Consider the following 17,113-nt stretch of genomic DNA (forward strand, 5'->3'; position numbering starts at 1 on the left):
ATATAAGATCATTTGAACAAAGCTAAAACAACAGTTATATATGTTAGCATTCAAAAACTACAGATCCCATAATTCTTAGACTCAATCCTGAAGTCAAAGCCTCATGGGAGCCGTACTTGTTAAATAGTATAAACAATAATTGCTGTAACAAACAAGTTATTCTTTTACGAGGATGGATTGGCAGTTGAAAACTAGATTTAATTGGTTTTAACAAAATATTGCATTAGCATAGCGCGCTAATAATAGCATGAGCTTATAGGTTAGCATCCATTTATTGACATTAAAGTATACGGATTAACACTGAACTACTAAAGCTAGAATTAGCCTCTATGTAGATCGCTGTACTACGAGAACTAGCTTAGCAGGAGCTTATTTGTCATTACATTGGTTTGTTAGCTTTTAGTATGTGATCTATGGCTGGAGGTTAGCCCCATTTGTGACATCAGCTCTCCGTAAGTTACCGAGTAGTTGAAAAAAACGTGCGTCCAGCGGCTGTGGAAATAATAATTATGAAGTTTGTTTTTGAGTGGTACTCGATTACTATTGATTGAAGCATCAGTAGGAGAGATTGGAGCAAATATGATTAACAAAAGTTATTTTTATAAAACGGTTGCTATATTGTGACAGTAGTACATGAAACAGGTAACCTGAAAAAAAAATCATGTTCCTCTGTGTCCTCCGGTGTTCTCCGGTGCTCTCACGACATCTGCAAGATTTCACAGACCGGAGGAAAACAAGCAGACAGAGCTGATCTGAGGTCTGCTGTCCAGCTGCTGTCTATGAGAGCCGGCTGTCAATCACTCGCGAACTCCGGCCAAACGGTCAAACTAGGCAGCACTGATCAAATATGAATCAATATTCTGTTACGTTAATGCCTATTTCTCTCCTCACATGTTCTCAGAATCATCTTGTAGTGCACGGTTTAGCTGTAAAATGAGAACGTTTTTGACGCCGCCGCCATCTTGAAATCTGTTGAAGGAACGCCAAGTTCTGGTCACATGACTGGAGCACAGCCAATAGGAACGCTCTCTCCATGAAAAGACCTGTGATTGGTCAAAGTCTCCCGTAACAGGCTAGATGTTCTAAAGCCTGAAAACAGAGCCATGAGGAGGAGCAGAAGTCTAGTTTTCTCTCAGAACTCTTGAATTACAATATGCTGAAAGGTTATTATGGAACTTTTGCCCAATGATGCCAAAAATATACTGCCTACTGCAGCTTTAACAATGAAATGGGTGTTTAGACGTCAGTTTGCTAGCTAGCTAACCAGTGTATTAGCTCACCTACTCAACAGTTTTAAGCAAACTTTTGAAATGTCGCAAAAAAGAAATGCGAATTAGGCGTATTTCCATCAGCTGGTGTGAAGCGAATAAACTCAGCTACGCAAAGCTTAGTTCCGTCAGAAGTTGGCGGTATAGGCTACGCTTTACGCATGGCAGTAATCCGCCAGTAAACAGAGTAGGTTGCAAACCGGAAACAAAACAAGTCGGCTTGACCATCTAACAATCTACAAGAAAAAAATGGAGAGAGGTCTTCAGGAATTTGCTTAATTTGATTAAAGTTTAAATAGTTGTCAGCTAGTATTAGCCATGTTTGATATTGTCCGAATACGAAGACGAGCATTTGCACGTTATCGGAATATCCGAGAAGACACCGTTAACGGAAACAGCTGATCAGTCATGTGAGTTAAATGTTCGCTACGTAAGAATTCATTTAGTGCATCCAGTTTTTCGACGAAGCTAAAAAACCACCTCAAGCGAGCGTAAAAAAACTTTTTTGAGCAATTGAGGAAGCCATTTCCATACACCTTTTCTAATGTGATACTTAAAAATGCACCTAAATATAGGTTTATTAGTTTACTAGTGTCTGGTTAAGGATAATAGCCCACTTGAAAACATGTCAGAAAGTAGCGTTACCATATAAACATTAAAAATTAATGTGTTTGCTAGTTAGCAAGTTAACATTTCAGGTTACATGAGCTGAAAGTTTATAAACATATTTAGTATCTCTGAGAAGTTTAAAATGAAGTTTTGATCTGTGAGATCAGGAAAATAAGCATGAAGATACATCACGCTCCTGGACAACACGTAAACATTAAAAAGATTTGCGTAGGTAGTCGGTGACTGAGTCATGGAGTAACGTACGGAGTGCGGATGTCACAAGCAGCGAGGCTGGAAGGGTTGGTTCAACAGTGCAACCAGCTAACAGTCATTTTTCCAATAGCCTTTCTTAGAAGAACACCACGATACAAAATAATTTTAAAATCCTATAAGACACAGAAACACAACAGTGTTATTGAACAATGTACCATCGATTTCAATCAAACTATTTCTACGTCTCCATGACAGAAAAGAGGTAACAGGACAGTCTGGTTAGCTAAAAACACGATCCAACAGTCAGAAGTGAAGAGAGTCTTTCCTCTGAAGAACCACTCGCCAACAACACGTGAAGAAGAAACAGCAGAGAAGAAGAAGAAGAAGAACGTATATATTCCATTTTCAGAAATGTACCTTTCCTCTTTCCTTCAGCAGGCTCCGCCCACAGCAGTCCTCATTGGTTGTCCGTCAAACTAAAAGACGTCCTCCACAGCTCCCTAATCTCGGAGATCATACCTGCGTTAAGGACTTCGCTGTGTTAGCTCACTTCCAGGTTTAAGTCGACGCCTCCTGGGTGGGTGGTGCACTCTCATTGGCCAGTTTCTGCAGATAGGCGGGCCTCGTACAGGCTCAAGGCGTGATGGACGAACTCGTACTGCTCACCTGTCTGGATCATACCTCCTCTGCACAGACACATAGATTATTAGTTATTGTGACACTCATGTTTAAAGAAAACAGCACTATTACCATTTATATTTGTTTAAATCAAGAAAATGTATACAGTTAAAAGTATTTTTATACCATCTAAGCATGAAAATGTGCTTTTTACATTAAGTTGCTGATAAGGTTTGTTTTTAATAGCTCCATAGCCATTGAGTATTCTAAATAAGACTGAAATGAACATACATTACATATTGGTCATAAATTAAGATTGGACTTAACATCTGTTTACACACTGACAGTGACTACGTCTACATGTATGGAGGACAAAACCTGTCAAAATCAAAAACAAATCAATAAATGACTCAATAAATAAATAAATGTGTCATTTAATGTAGCAAAAATAATATCAAAAATAAATGTGGTCAAAGAAATGTAACATAAATTGATATTTCTGTTTAAATATAACTCTTTATTTATATTTGTATCAATTCCCTTATTTATTTACTTTTCTGTTTAATTTTTCCTTTTATTTATTTATGTATTATTTATATACATTTTCAAATGTATGTATTTATTTTTGCATGTATTTTTTATTTAGGTATGGAGGACAGAACCTGCCAAAATAAAAAATAAATAAATGAATAAATATGTCATTAAATGTAGCAAAAATAATATTATAATTAAATGTAGACAAAAAAAATGTGACATAAATTGATATTTCTGTTTAAATATGCTTTATATATTTATCTTTGTTTTAATTCCCTTATTTATTTACTTTTCTGTTTCATTTTTCCTTTTATTTATTTATGTTTTATTTTTATTTATTTTTAAATGTATGTATATATTTTGGGATTTATTTTTTATATATGTATTTATTTATGCATTGATTTTTATGTATTTATTTTTGCACAGAAGAGTGCAGATTCTGCATCATATGCAGGATGTGTTTATAGAGATTATTATTGGACTGATGTTGTGTAGTCTAAATTTGGTTTAAGGCTTCAGGTTCAGGTTAAAGTAATTGTTTTGGTAATGTAAATCAATAAAATGTCTTTGCAGTTAGTATTAGTGTGTTACCTGTCGGCTCGGAGGTGGCAGGTGATGCTCAGCACATCCACCACTCCCTCCAGCTGCAGCTGTCGACAGCCTATCGTCGTGGCGATGAAGCAGCCTGTCCGGCCAATCCCGGCACTGCGAGCAGAGGAGCGTGGGAGTTATTTTTAAACCTTTTTACCAGCAGTAGTAAAGTTTCTGTCTTTCTCTCTCTCTCTACCTGCAGTGGACGATGACCGGTCCCATGACGGCAGCCGTCCGTCTGTCAGTCTCCACGTCGGCCATCAGCTGCAGCAGCGGCATCGTTGAGTCGGGGGTTTTGTGGTCGGGCCATGAGGTGTACCAGTAATGCTGCAGCACGCGGGTTTGATTCCCACACTGCACACAAGAATACATCAAATCTGTATCCCCAAACACAAAGACTTTATCTGCTTCACAACACAGATGAAATAACAGGAATATTAACTAAAATACCTTGAGTGTGAGGCTGCGAGTGGTGTAGTGTTCACACTCTCTGATGCTGTTGACCAACACTTCAACCTTCCCATAGATCCCCCTCTTCTCCGGCCAGTACAGGACACACTTCTACAGAGACACAGAGATAACGGGGGAACAGTTACAGTATCACACGGTTAGTTTTTAAATGGTGAGCACATTAACTACAGATCAGCTGTTTCCAGTCCTGCAATAATCCTCCCATCAGATTTTCCAAGCAGCTACTGGTTTCATTTAATTTCTTTTAGGAAAAACAACTTGCAGAAATTGGAATTTTGTTTAGCAAAATCACGACCGTTCTCTATCACACCACTCAATAACACAAACTAACTAACTGATCGATGCAGTGGTAGATCAGCAACTCCTGTGTTCTGAGAGGTAAAATTAAGTTTTTTCTCAATGGAGTCTGGTGGCTTAACAGCTTAACAGCTTCAGTTCCCCATCAGAAAGGGCTGTCTGATGGCGAGGCAAAGCGGTGAAAATATTCTAAATACACTTAAACTGATTTTTTCGATTTTTCACAACCACACTGAGAGACATCCAAAATATCCCTCTAACGGAAAGAATCACGTTTGTCCACATTTGCTTACTGGTTTTACTCTGCGATTGACTTTCCAACAATAAATAGCTGCTTTGCAACAGCTGAATGTCAGATGTAGAATTTATCTTTGACCTCCGCATCCACATCCACCTCTCCGGCTGTTTTTTTTTTTTTTAAAGTTACAGAATTCTATCAAATCACTTCCCTCTTCGTCAGATTACCTCGTTCTTCTCCTTCAGTTTGGTGATCATGACGATGACGGACGCCTCCTCCTGCCAGGCCATCTGCCAGAAGTCGTTCACCGTGTTCACCATGGGACCCTGGGTGGCGATGAACGCCTTCTCCTCGCCAAGGTAACCCTGGGACGAGAGCCAATCACATGACAGCGTCAGCAGGGAAGTGACATGAGCGCTGGGAGACTTCATAATGTGAGGAAGTCATTCATAATCCATTTCTTCTAACAGCAGGAGAGCTAAAGTACATGATGTTATTATTAATCATCAGTGCAGGTATTTATATGTTTATTTATAAGGAATTTTATTTTCTCAAGGTGAATACATGGAGGAGATTAACCCTGTACATACATATTTTAGGCACAGTTAAAAACAAGCTATCATTAATTCAATTGTGGTACAGGAGTGATGTAAGCATTCACAATACTTTATATATGTGCCAGATACTACAAAGGGTTTGAGAATGTTACTCAAAATGGAAAAAAATACTTTTCTTTGCTTCTTATATTCTGCTTTTTTGATAAAAACACATTTGGTTTTTACTTTGCAGATGATCTCTTATTTCATCGTGCATCATATTGTCTAGATATTTCTACTATTAATAATACTAATAGTAACTTTATTTATATAGCACCTTTTAAAACAAAGTTACAAAGTGAAGTCAAATTAAAAGTTAAAGTACATAAAATCCAAAACATGAAATAAAAAAAAGATAAAATAGTTTCAACAATTAAAACGAAGTTAAGAAAAAGTTTGAAGAAGAGATTTAGAAGAGGATGCTGTGTTTGACTGTCTGAACCTGAGATATTATCTGTATTCAGTAGTTTGCATGAACAAAAAAGATGTTTTTACCATTACTAGAGTTTTGATCGTAATGTGGTTCTCTGCTCGTCCCTTCATTGTGATAAATGTAGTCACTGTGTTGACATGTTCAGCAGGATGAAGCCTCTGTTCTCTGACAGTTTAAATTGTTTCAGTGGAGCTTCCTGACAGGAAGAAAGTCTATTGTATCAGAGTCTGAGAGCGACATCACAGACTTCTACAGCAGCAGCAGCAGTACACTTTCACTACATTACTGCGAGTGTGTGTTGACATTCCACATAGATGATGTGATAACGTCAGTGTGTTGGATGTTTTTTTCTGAGAAAATACAGTGAACAACACAAAATGATTTGGTTGTCGTTATGTTAAAGGACAAAAGGTGAGGACACGGAGCTAAAAAAGACATTTAGAGAGAAATGGTGGATGAGTGATGTGGCGACATCAGAAAAATCCTTGAGCAAGTATTATTAGATCTCCACACTGGATCTCCATCATGAAGTCTAAAATCACTGATGGACTCTGAGTGAATCTACCCACCCGTATGTAGTTGGCGTTGATGTAGGAGCTTAGCAGGTCGTTGCAGCTCTTCGCCTTCAGGATCACTCTGGAATGAGGGTCTAGGACGCACGGCGAGGAGAGGAGGCGAGGACACAAGCGAGAGAGGAAATAAGGATAGGAGAAAGATTTAGATCAGGCGTTTACATCTGACCGGATAGTTTCATCAAATCTTAATGTTTCTGCTCTAAATCCCGTCAGCGTTATAAAAAAGTATGACAAAAAAACTTGATCTTGTTTGCCGAGGAGGGTCTTGACCCGCTTTTAGACTTGCTCTTAAACTTGATCTCAAGCCCATTTCCAACTTGGTTTTCACGCCGTTTTCAAACTTCGTCGTGTTTGTCTTGTGCCCATTTTAGATTCAGTCTTGACTTGGTCTCATGCCTATTTAAGACTCATCCTGGACTTAATCCTGACCTTCTTTTAGGCTCTGTCTTGACTTGGCTTCAAGCCCCTTTTAGACCCCCTTTTGGCCTACTATTTAAGATTAGTCTGGATTTGGTCTTATGTCCATTGCAGGCTCAGTCTTTAAGTGATGATCAGTCTTGACTTGACTAGATCTCCTTTTAGACTTGGTCTCAAGTCCCTGTTAAACTCAGTCCTGACTTGGTTTGGGCTGTTTTAGACTCAGTCTTGATCTGCTTTTAGACTTGGTCTTTGACTTGGTTTCAAGTCCCTTTTAGACTCGGTATTGGGTGGGTCTCGACCCCCGTGAAGACTTGGTTTCGACTTGGTTTCGACTTGATCTTGTTCCCCTTTTAGACTTGATGTTGAACCCTTGTTAACCTCAGTCCTGACTTGGTCTGGATCCCCTCTTCTAAACCCGGTCTAGACCTCAGAGCAGCGAACACTTCAGAAGAGACGACACAGACGCTCCAACACAGGAAGGAGTTTGATTGACAGCAGCTCTAGGTGAGCATTCCTTGCTCTTGATTGGCCGGAAGGAAGGAAGGAAGGAAGGACCCCCCCCCCCCCCACTTAGTGTTGTATTGATAACCCCGCCCCCCCCCTCAACTCAAAACTATCATTGTGTGTGTGTGTGTGTGTGTGTGTGTGTGTTACATAATGTGTTAATCAGGCTAAATGCTCGGCTGGCTGTGAGAACAAACTGTACTCTGAGGAAAATCTATTGTTCAAGCGTGTGTGTGTGTGTGTGTGTGTTCAGGGAGGAGGGAGATGTGATATTAGCTCGTCCTTGAGGTTGTTCCCCTTTGACCTTGAGCCCCTTCCACATAGTAAAACTACTTCCTGGTTCAACAGGAAATGAGAGATGAGGACTGTTTTGGGACATTTACTGTCTCCTAGCAACACAGAGGTTATCACACACACAAACACACACACACACACACGCACACGCACACGCACACACACACACACACACACAGAGTACTCACTGGGCAGTATGGTCTTGTATCTGTTCTTGGTCCCGTGGTTTGGAATATCGAGCTCTTTGGGATCAATGAAGTTCATGGGAATTTCCTGAGATGGAAGAATTCAACGTTAAAATGAATGAAATGATAGGACACCTGATAGGACACCTGATAGGACAGGTAACCAGTCCACGATCACCGGTGGTCATTTTTACACGGTGAAGCAGGAGTATCAAACTCAGTTTCACTAAGGGCAACGCTGGGAAATGAGAATCACATCAAGGGCTGGACATATACAGTTCACTGACATGCTTTAAGTTACTCGAAAAAATAAAAGTATTAGGGCTGTCAAAGTTAACGCAATAATGACGCATTAACACAAATTTGTTTTAACGCCACTAATTTCTTTAACGCATGAACACAGCCTGTGATTTTTAGGTTGTAGCGGCTCAGTTTTAAAGCTAGAGTGAAGATACTGGTATCATATGAAACTAGAAAAAACCTAATGGATCCATTGGTATATATTTGTCCACTCCCATGTTGATAAGTGTATTAAATACTTGACAAATCTCCCTTTAAAGTACATTTTGAACAGATAAAAAAATGCGTGATTTGCGATTAATCGCGATTAAAAAATTTTATCGATTGACAGCCATAATATATTTATATTGGTACACAATAGTTAGTAGTTAGGACTGTTTGTAAAAATCAGAAATGTCTTGTTAACAGCGACACCTGTGGCCGTTAAGTCAACGAAAGTCAGCATCCCGTTGCTCGCGCTTGCTCGCTCTACATAGACATGAATGAGCATCGCTGAAAACAGTGAGGAGACACACGTCAGCTAAAAGCACAATATCAGCAGTAATGTTAGCTGACCAGACGAAGGTCTCTCCATGAATCAATGCTGATCCTAGTGTTGGCTTTTCCTGCTTCAGCCTCCCGACCGCGGCCGGAGGGAACAGGGGAGACACCGGAGTTTTGGTCAGAGACGATAACGTTTCTCTCTGCGGAGCTCCGTCACTTCACAAGACACGGGAAACCTCTGTTGGTCTGGAGGAGCTGCAGCAGTTATTTCTGCACAAACGTCCACTGTATATTCACTAGATATTCTCAGAGCTAAACTAACTCTTCTGCAGTGTGGAGTGTGCGCGCATGCACGTGAGAGTGGAGCGAAAGTGTGAGAACGAGCACGGTGTGTGAGTGAAGGCAGGCAGAGAAGTGGTGGCGTAATTGAGGTTTGGTGTAGACGTCTCTGTTTCAGTATAAACGATAGTTTTCTGTAACAGGAAACTGGAGTAGATTTTGGCACGAATTTTGGGGAATCCTGGACAATAAACATCCTGTATCCAATCCTCATTTGGAAAACAGGATACAAGTCAACTAGACAATCGTAGCGCTTGGTGGGAGGGATTTAACGACTTACAGCGAACTCGGTGTGCAGCTTGTGTGTGTTGTTGACGACGTCGCGGAGCTGTTGTCGCGTCAGAGGTCGGCCGGCCGCCAGCAGGTACTCCCTAGCTGCCGCCTCTCTGGGGGTTACCACGGCGGCAACGTTGAGGGGCTCCACCGAGCCGAGAGCCGACATGTCCAACACCAGAGAGACGTTAGAGCCACGTCTGGAGGGGACGGATGGGAGGTGAAGAAGAGGAGATGGGGAGAAAATGAGAAGAAATATTATGTTAGAACTGGACACGTCAAAAACGTCCTCTTCCTTCCTGTGTTTTGTTGGAGTTCACTAGCTTGTGATTTATAACAACATGTTCTCTGAGGTTACTGCTCTGCTGAAGTTCAGGAAGATACCATTTGGATTTTGCGTACATGAAAGTTTTCTAAAGAGCCAATAAACCCAGCAGAGGGTGAAATTCATCTCTTTTCTCTACCAGATCAAGAGATTCAGAAAATGAGTCACATCAAGTCTCATTTAGATTTTTTGAATTGTGAGTGAAGAGATTTTCTTTCTAAATCAAATGAAATGATGTAATGGTTGCATTTCCACAGATAATTTAAACTAAATTAAATGAAATCATTAATTGGTTGCATTTTGTAGTGGATTCATTTTTCTATCAAATCTAATTAAAAATAAAGAAAATTAAATATTTTTAATTCAATTCATTAAATGGTTATATAAGAGGATTTTTTTATTTTTATTAAATCCAATTAAAAATAACTCAAATATATTTAAATTAAATTAAATTGTATTTTATTAAATCAATTAAATGGTTGCATTTCTATAGAGGATTTATTTTTAAATCAAATTAAATTAAATTATTAAATGGTTGCATTTGAGTAGGGAATTTATTTTTCTATTAAATCTAATTAAAAATAAATTAAATATTTTAAATAAAATGAAATTTTAATTAATTAAATGGCCCATTTCTATAGGGGATTCATTTTCAAATTAAATAAAAATGATTATATGGTTGCATTTTGAAGTGGATTTCTTTTTCAATTGAATCTAATTCAAAATAAATAAAAACTAAATTAATTAAGTGGTTGCATTTCCATAGAGGATTTATTTTTAAATTAAATTAAATAATCAGTTGTTGCATTTATATAGATTATTTTTTTATCATTATTAAATTGTTGCATTTTTTTTAAAGGTGGTTTAGGAATATCTAACTGAATTTCAAGGTGAATTCCTGTTTCCGGAGTAAATCTGAGGAGTAACAGTGGAATAGTTTTGTAACGGTTAAAGTGTCACAACAGAAGAAGAAGAGACGAGGTGTGCTTCGACGGCATGCGTGTGGGTGGAGTCTCGTCGTCTGGCTACATGTCGGCCGGCTTCCTGTCCAGGATGCCGTTACTTCCTATTCGTCTGATTGCTGATTGGCTGCTCTCCAGAGTGGACAACACACAGACACACACACACACACAAAGAAAAACATCCTGTTCTCACTCGAAGCCTGAAATCTTCCTTCCTTTTCTTACCTTGAGGATCACAGAGTGCTCTCCACACTTTAACACCGCCGCTCTAAACGCTGATGTAACCAGAACAAAATGGCCTCCGAGGTTCAAATCTGCGAGTCGACGGAAAGTTACGAGCAGCAGATAACGGCTAAAGTGCTCGACTCCGAGCGGAGGCGCAGATAAAGATGTTTTCCTTTCTGTTATGAAACTACTTAAGAGGGAAAGTTAGGAAAGAGCTGCTGAAGCTGATTTATCTGAACAAACACTTAAAGCGTCTCATTTTGAAAAATGGGGTTGCTTTCATTTAACTATATCCGGGTTTCTCACGCCCACAACTTTGTTTTCAAACTCTTAACAAAGACACAAACAAGTATTTTTTATTTAAATTAAATGTTGACTTTCAGTGGTGGAAGAAGAATTCATCTCCTTTACTGCAGTAAAAGTATGAATACCACACTGTGAAAATACTCCACTACAAGTAAAAGTCCTGCATTTAAAACCTTACTGAAGTAAAAGTATGAAAGTATTATCAGATAAATATACTGAAAGTATGAAAATTAAAGGTATGTGATGTGTTCCGTCATGGTGAGTCAACAGACTGTTTACAGCAACAGTTCCTTTAATCACTTTATTTCAGTTTAATCAGGAACTAGTTTCATCAGAGGGGTCAAAGGTCCGGGGCATGTTGGCCGTCGCATCAAAAACAAACGTATGAATAGTTGCATGGGTGGAAGCTCATTTCTGCCACGAAAAAACAAAGAAAGAACGATAATGTCAAAAATATGAAAGAAATATTAAAATTATTAGATTATTTATTACTCCAAATAATGAGATATTTTTAAATCAAATTTATGAGTGAAGGGAATTTCTAAATTAAATTATATCAAATTGAATTAAAATAAATTAAATAAATAAATGCCTGCATTTTGCAGTGGGTTTCTTTTTCAATTAAATCTAATTAAAAATAAATTAAATCTTTTTAAATTTAATTAAATGGTTGTATTTCTATTGGGAATTTCTTTTTAAATTAAATTAAATTATGAAATGGTTGCATAATGTGGAGTGGATTTTGCTTAAAAATCTGACAGAAATATTACTTATAATATAAGTGATTTATAATACCCTCTTGACTCAAATTTATGAGATACTAAATCACATTTACGACATTAATTCAAAATTACGAGACTTGTTAGTCTATGAGATTTACTAAATCAAAGAGATGTTTGAGATTAATGACCAAATGAACACTAAATCAATACTTAATAAATAATTACATTTACCGAGTCAAAACTAAAATGTGATTTGCTAAATTTAAATTGTGAAATTCATCAGGTCAAATGAAGAGACAACGATATCAAAACTTTGATCTACTTAATCAAAATTATGAGATTAACTCAATTAACATTGTGAGATAATACTGTACATCAAATTGATGACGTTTACCAGATATACTAAATTAAACTAAGTTATATAAAGTCAAAATTGATATGATTTATGAGATGAGCTTTTAGACACAAATTTATTTAACACAGATTTATTGGAGAGTTTGTCAGATTTTGTTAAATTTAAAAAAAGGATTAAAACATTTATATTCCTCAGACTTATGGAGTTATAAGAGTGCCATTAAAAATAATAAATCTGTAAAATAATGAGAAAATACATGTGGAAATACTACGCTAAATAAATAAAAGAATAAATATGTGGAATTATAAAGAGAAATATATAAAAAATATGGAAATATAAAGAGTCATAAATAAAGGAATAAATAAGTGAATAAAAATATGGAAATATATAGAGGAATAAAAATAATAAATAAGTAAATAAAAAATGTAGAAATATAAAAAATAAATAACATAATAAATAAGTAAATAAAAACGTGGAAATTTAATGATAAATAAATTAAAGAATAAATGAGTAAATACAAAAATGTGGAAACTGAGATTTATTTCATGTTTTTATTTAAATTAATATGATGAGATACTTTGGAAACATTTTGACTTACGAAGTCTTAGAAAGACTTTGGACTATGTGAATTAAAGAGTTGATTTGATTACACCCTGAACTGAACCGTGATCGCTGGCTGACTGGACTAAAATCCGTCTGACGATCAACGGTGTTCTTTGGAAAATTATCAGCGGTGATGTAAAGTTTATATGAATTGTAGGAAACGGGCTAACACATGGGAAAGGTCCTTTAAGCGGCGGTTTAGATGTAATCTGAGGAGGAACATTAGAGTTCCCGTTGGAGCTGCTCTTCCTCCTCATGTTCCTGACATGAAGAGGAAGACGCCTCCCTTCATATAAACACCTGCTACAGGACACGTACATGTTCTCTGTGTACATTGTTTATGGAGGAAACCTGCTGCAATATCTCAACGTAAATCCTTGAGTGCTGTGAACTATAGGATGAGGATGGACACACGCACACGCACCTCTGCTTAAAGCCTCCTCATCTGCACGTACGCACCGCACTGCTCCAACAATCACAGGTTAGAGGTGACTCTACTCTAAACACACAAACACACTTCCGTCTCTAAACATGGCGGACCATCTGAGGTCTCATCAGGTGTGTTTCTGAAACGTTAGGAAGTTTTAAAGCTTCAGTTAGTCAGATTTTATTGCCTCTCTTCATATAATCATCATAATAGGGATGCTCATTTTGAAAAATGTTCTTAACCGATAACCGATCCTCGTTAACCGATTATTAAACGGTAACCGACAAGATTTGCGGCTCTCATGCAGCGGTGCACCAGCTGCAGGAGCTCAACAGATATCGGTTGACGGGAGTCCCCAGTTCACCGTCTGGGAGCGTTAACTTAGCAGCTACGATGCTGCGTGTAGTGTCGCGGACATGCAGCCACTTTCCCAGTAAAAATCTCCACCGCACATTTAGTTTAGTTTAGCAGGTTGTCAGCTGTGTGTCTGCCCGGCGTAACTTTAGTGAGTTGCCAACAAACAGTGTGTGTGTTTGTGCTACTTTAGCAGCTCTAGCATTGCCGGAGGCTTCGTGCTCGCCGCCGCACACGTAGTCTGAGTAACTTTAGTGAGTTTCCAACAGACTGTGTGTGTGTGTTGGTGGTGAGTGTGAGGTTGTTGGTGGCGTTCTAGCTGTGAACGTAGGTGTAGCAGTGTGTCTACAGTTTATTTGTCGGTGAATAAATGCTACCAAACTACAACTCCTCCACTCCGCTCAAGAGAGACGGAGCTGTTCTTTTAATACATCCATGGAGAGACCGAGACAACTTCCTGTATCCTGCAACTCCGGCTCCGCCTCTTAAAGTGGGCTGTTAAGGTGGACCAGCTTTTCTCCTTAAAGAGCCGAGCCGTTCCTCTGACCCTCTCAGCTTTTGAGTTAATTATTAACATTTCTTTTAACTGTTTTAACCGATATCGTTAATCGGTTAGAATGCTTAATGACGGTTAACGGTTAAATGGTAAATCAAGGACATCCCTACATCATAGTTTATCTGCGAGTTGTTTACAAGCTTTGCTGCCTGTCCTGTGACTCGTCTGTTCACAAAATGTTTTATTTCTACACAAGAAGAGTCATCCCGGCTCTGTGTATTTGCTGGGAACGCTCTCCACTCTGCCAGGATGAGGTCTTCCCATAGAAATAGAACAGGAGTAGAACAGATATTCCCATTCAAATTAACGTGGCAGGATGTACGAAGACTGTTGTAGCGGTTGTATCAACTAAACCGACTGGCGGCATGTCACAAACTCACTAAGGTGAGGTTCTGCAGTAACGACTAAAACGAGGAGTGGAGTAGTAACGTTATGAAGATAAATAAAGTTATTATAAAGTAATTTTGTGTCCAAACTAACTAAACCAACATACTGATATGTAGATGGGTGGGGCTAACACACCTGTCTTCTTCTTACCTTTCTTGCAGTCCTGCAGCGGGTTTCATCCTGAAGGGGGAGGGGCAGGGCTTTAGCTCGTTAATGGTTGTCACCGGGGCAACGCTGGCCAGGAGGGCGTGGCCGTTGCTACTGACGACGGGGGCAGGAGCGGGGCTAGGAGGAGAAGTCAGACGTGGTTTATTTTAATATATTCAAACTGGGCAGTTTTGTGATCCGTTGTCAGCGGACCTACCTGGGCAGAGGGACGACAGGAGGAGCGAGGCGGCGGCAGGCTACGATTGGCTGCTGTTGGTGAATGGGCGTGGCTACAGCTGGAGGGAGCTCAGCTTGGACCATGCTTCCTGACGTCACAACCTGGAGAACAAAAATTACTCGTTAACGAGTCATAATAAATATGATTTAGGTGTATTTTTTACAGACAGTTTTGGCGTCTGGTGCTGACCTTGGTTCCCTTTGACCTCTGGACTGTGTCTGATTGGACAGTCGGGGTCAGGTGGAGGTCAGGGGGCGGAGCCTTCAGCTGTCTGTCAGAAACCTGAACCTTCTCCTTAAGTCGGTACAAAACCTGGAGATCAGACAGGAGAGAAACAACAATACGATCTATTTTAATCAAAGAACTGATGAAAGCTCTGATGCAGACTGAAAGGGGAAATCCAGCAAGTAGTCATGTCCTGCCGTGGGTAGGGTTATGTATAAAATCTTTGTACTTTATCAATACAGACAGTTATGTGTTGATAACACTGAGTGTCAAATGCTGTCAAGCATTGAAATGTGGCATCATTTTTAAACTAATTTAAATAAGGAAACCTTTCTAAAAAACCTCTCTAAAGTTCTTTATTTAACACAGATTTATTGGAGAGTTTGTCAGATTTTGTTAAATTTAAAAAAAGGATTAAAACAATTATATTTAAAAAAATTTAAATAATGAGAAAATAAATGCTGAAATACTACGCTAAATAAATAAAAGAATAAATAAGTTAATAAAAGTATGGAAATATAAAGATAAATGAATAAAAAATATGGAAATATATAGAGGAATACAAAGAATAAATAAGTAAATAAAAAAGTGGAAATGTAATGATAAATAAATTAAAGAATAAATGAGTAAATACAAATATGTGAAAATATACAGACAATTAACAAAATATAAAAGAATAATTATAAGCATTTTCATATTAACATTTATTTGTTTCTGTATATATTTATTTATATATTTTTTAAATTTATATATTTTCTACATATAAATTATTCTATTTCTTCTGTATATTTTGTATATATTTTTTATTTTTATTTTGTTATTTATTTGTATTTATATATTTTTTCTTATTCTCTTCCTTTTGCTTTTCCCTATTGTTGTCCATACCTGACAACTCAAGCATGATTGAGGATTTTATGGTGGTTTTATGGGACGGGAGGGAAACCCAAAACTCAGGAAATGAGATGAGTCAGAGGAATCAGCTCAGTGTTGTTTTTTCACAGTAATTCACTGAATACATTGACCTGATTTACAGATCAGTACAAACACAGCTGAGAAAGACACAAGAAGAATTAAAAGAGTGATTAAAAAAACTACTTGAAAACGGAAACTTCGAGCTGCTTCCTTCATATGATCAGAGGATAAACAGCTAAACTGTAAGTGGGGAATCAAATTGTAGAGAAAGGATAAAAATGTGTCATAATTTAGTTTCATCAAGTAATAAATAGTTCAGTTCTTTGATGCAGGTCTGAGAGTCGGGACATAATACAGATTGTATGATTATATGTGCTAGTGCTCCCTCCTGTGGATTAAATGTCACACTGCAACTGATTCATCACTATTATTCTGTTTTACATTTTATTTTCCAACTCTAAATATATTTTTTCTTGTGTGTGAATAAATGTGACCTTTGACCGCGGCCACAAATTGGCCAACAGCGATTGGCTGTCTCAGCCAATCAGAGCAGCCGAGGCGGAGGGTTGAACTGCGTGCTGCATGATGGCAGCGATTATGCTGATCTGTGTGTGTGTGTGTGTGTGTGTGTGTGTGTGTGTGTGTGTGTGTGTGTGTTTTACGTCTATCTTTTTGAGGTCCAATTTTAGTTTTACACCTTGCAAGTGAGGACATCTGTGTATGTTTTTCCTTCTTTAGGAGGTCTGAAGTCGGGGTTATTACCATGAAGCAGGTGATGACGATGACGAAGACAGTGAAGAAGAGGACAACGGCGTAAAACCCTTCCCTGCTCCACACGTGATCCCTCTGCTCGCCCTGCAGGACGTTCTTCTACAGGAAACAGAGAGAGAGAGAGAGAGAGAGAGAGTTTCAAAATAAGGTGTCTGTGATGTTGTAACAGGATGTATCTTTCTTTGCAGCAGGCAGAGAGAGTTGCTCCTCACTGATTGGTTAGCGTGATATTATGACAGAGGAGCCGTCACATTGGAGTAATAATATTAATATGTTCTATAAAGCTGCTCAGCTCGTCCTCCGGCTGATCGATGGGACTTTAATAGTTCAATTAAACTTTCATCAGCAGCACTCTGC

General features: G+C 38.3%; 1 protein-coding gene across 2 annotated transcripts in view; it reads right to left on the reverse strand.

Moving 5' to 3' along the window:
- Positions 1-1,097: 1,097 nt before the first annotated feature.
- Positions 1,098-17,113, reverse strand: part of ptprr (protein tyrosine phosphatase receptor type R) — a 39,090-nt gene continuing 23,074 nt past the window's right edge. Inside the window, exons 5-17 of one of the 2 annotated variants that reach the window (XR_005205638.1) lie at positions 16,748-16,855; positions 15,038-15,160; positions 14,828-14,949; positions 14,614-14,748; positions 9,249-9,441; positions 7,850-7,934; positions 6,438-6,517; positions 5,067-5,204; positions 4,284-4,394; positions 4,030-4,187; positions 3,834-3,947; positions 2,508-2,776; positions 1,098-2,263 (exon numbers count right to left, since the gene is read on the reverse strand). Coding sequence is in view for 1 of the 2 variants with exons in the window: in XM_037761326.1 (XP_037617254.1) it covers positions 2,683-2,776; positions 3,834-3,947; positions 4,030-4,187; positions 4,284-4,394; positions 5,067-5,204; positions 6,438-6,517; positions 7,850-7,934; positions 9,249-9,441; positions 14,614-14,748; positions 14,828-14,949; positions 15,038-15,160; positions 16,748-16,855 (1,461 nt within the window). In the remaining variant the exon portion in view is untranslated. Of the gene's footprint in view, positions 2,777-3,833; positions 3,948-4,029; positions 4,188-4,283; positions 4,395-5,066; positions 5,205-6,437; positions 6,518-7,849; positions 7,935-9,248; positions 9,442-14,613; positions 14,749-14,827; positions 14,950-15,037; positions 15,161-16,747; positions 16,856-17,113 lie in introns of both variants that reach the window. The other variant, XM_037761326.1, reaches the window with a different exon arrangement.

This window comes from Sebastes umbrosus, chromosome 23 (genome assembly GCF_015220745.1).
Source record: "Sebastes umbrosus isolate fSebUmb1 chromosome 23, fSebUmb1.pri, whole genome shotgun sequence".
NCBI classification, from domain to species: domain Eukaryota; kingdom Metazoa; phylum Chordata; class Actinopteri; order Perciformes; family Sebastidae; genus Sebastes; species Sebastes umbrosus.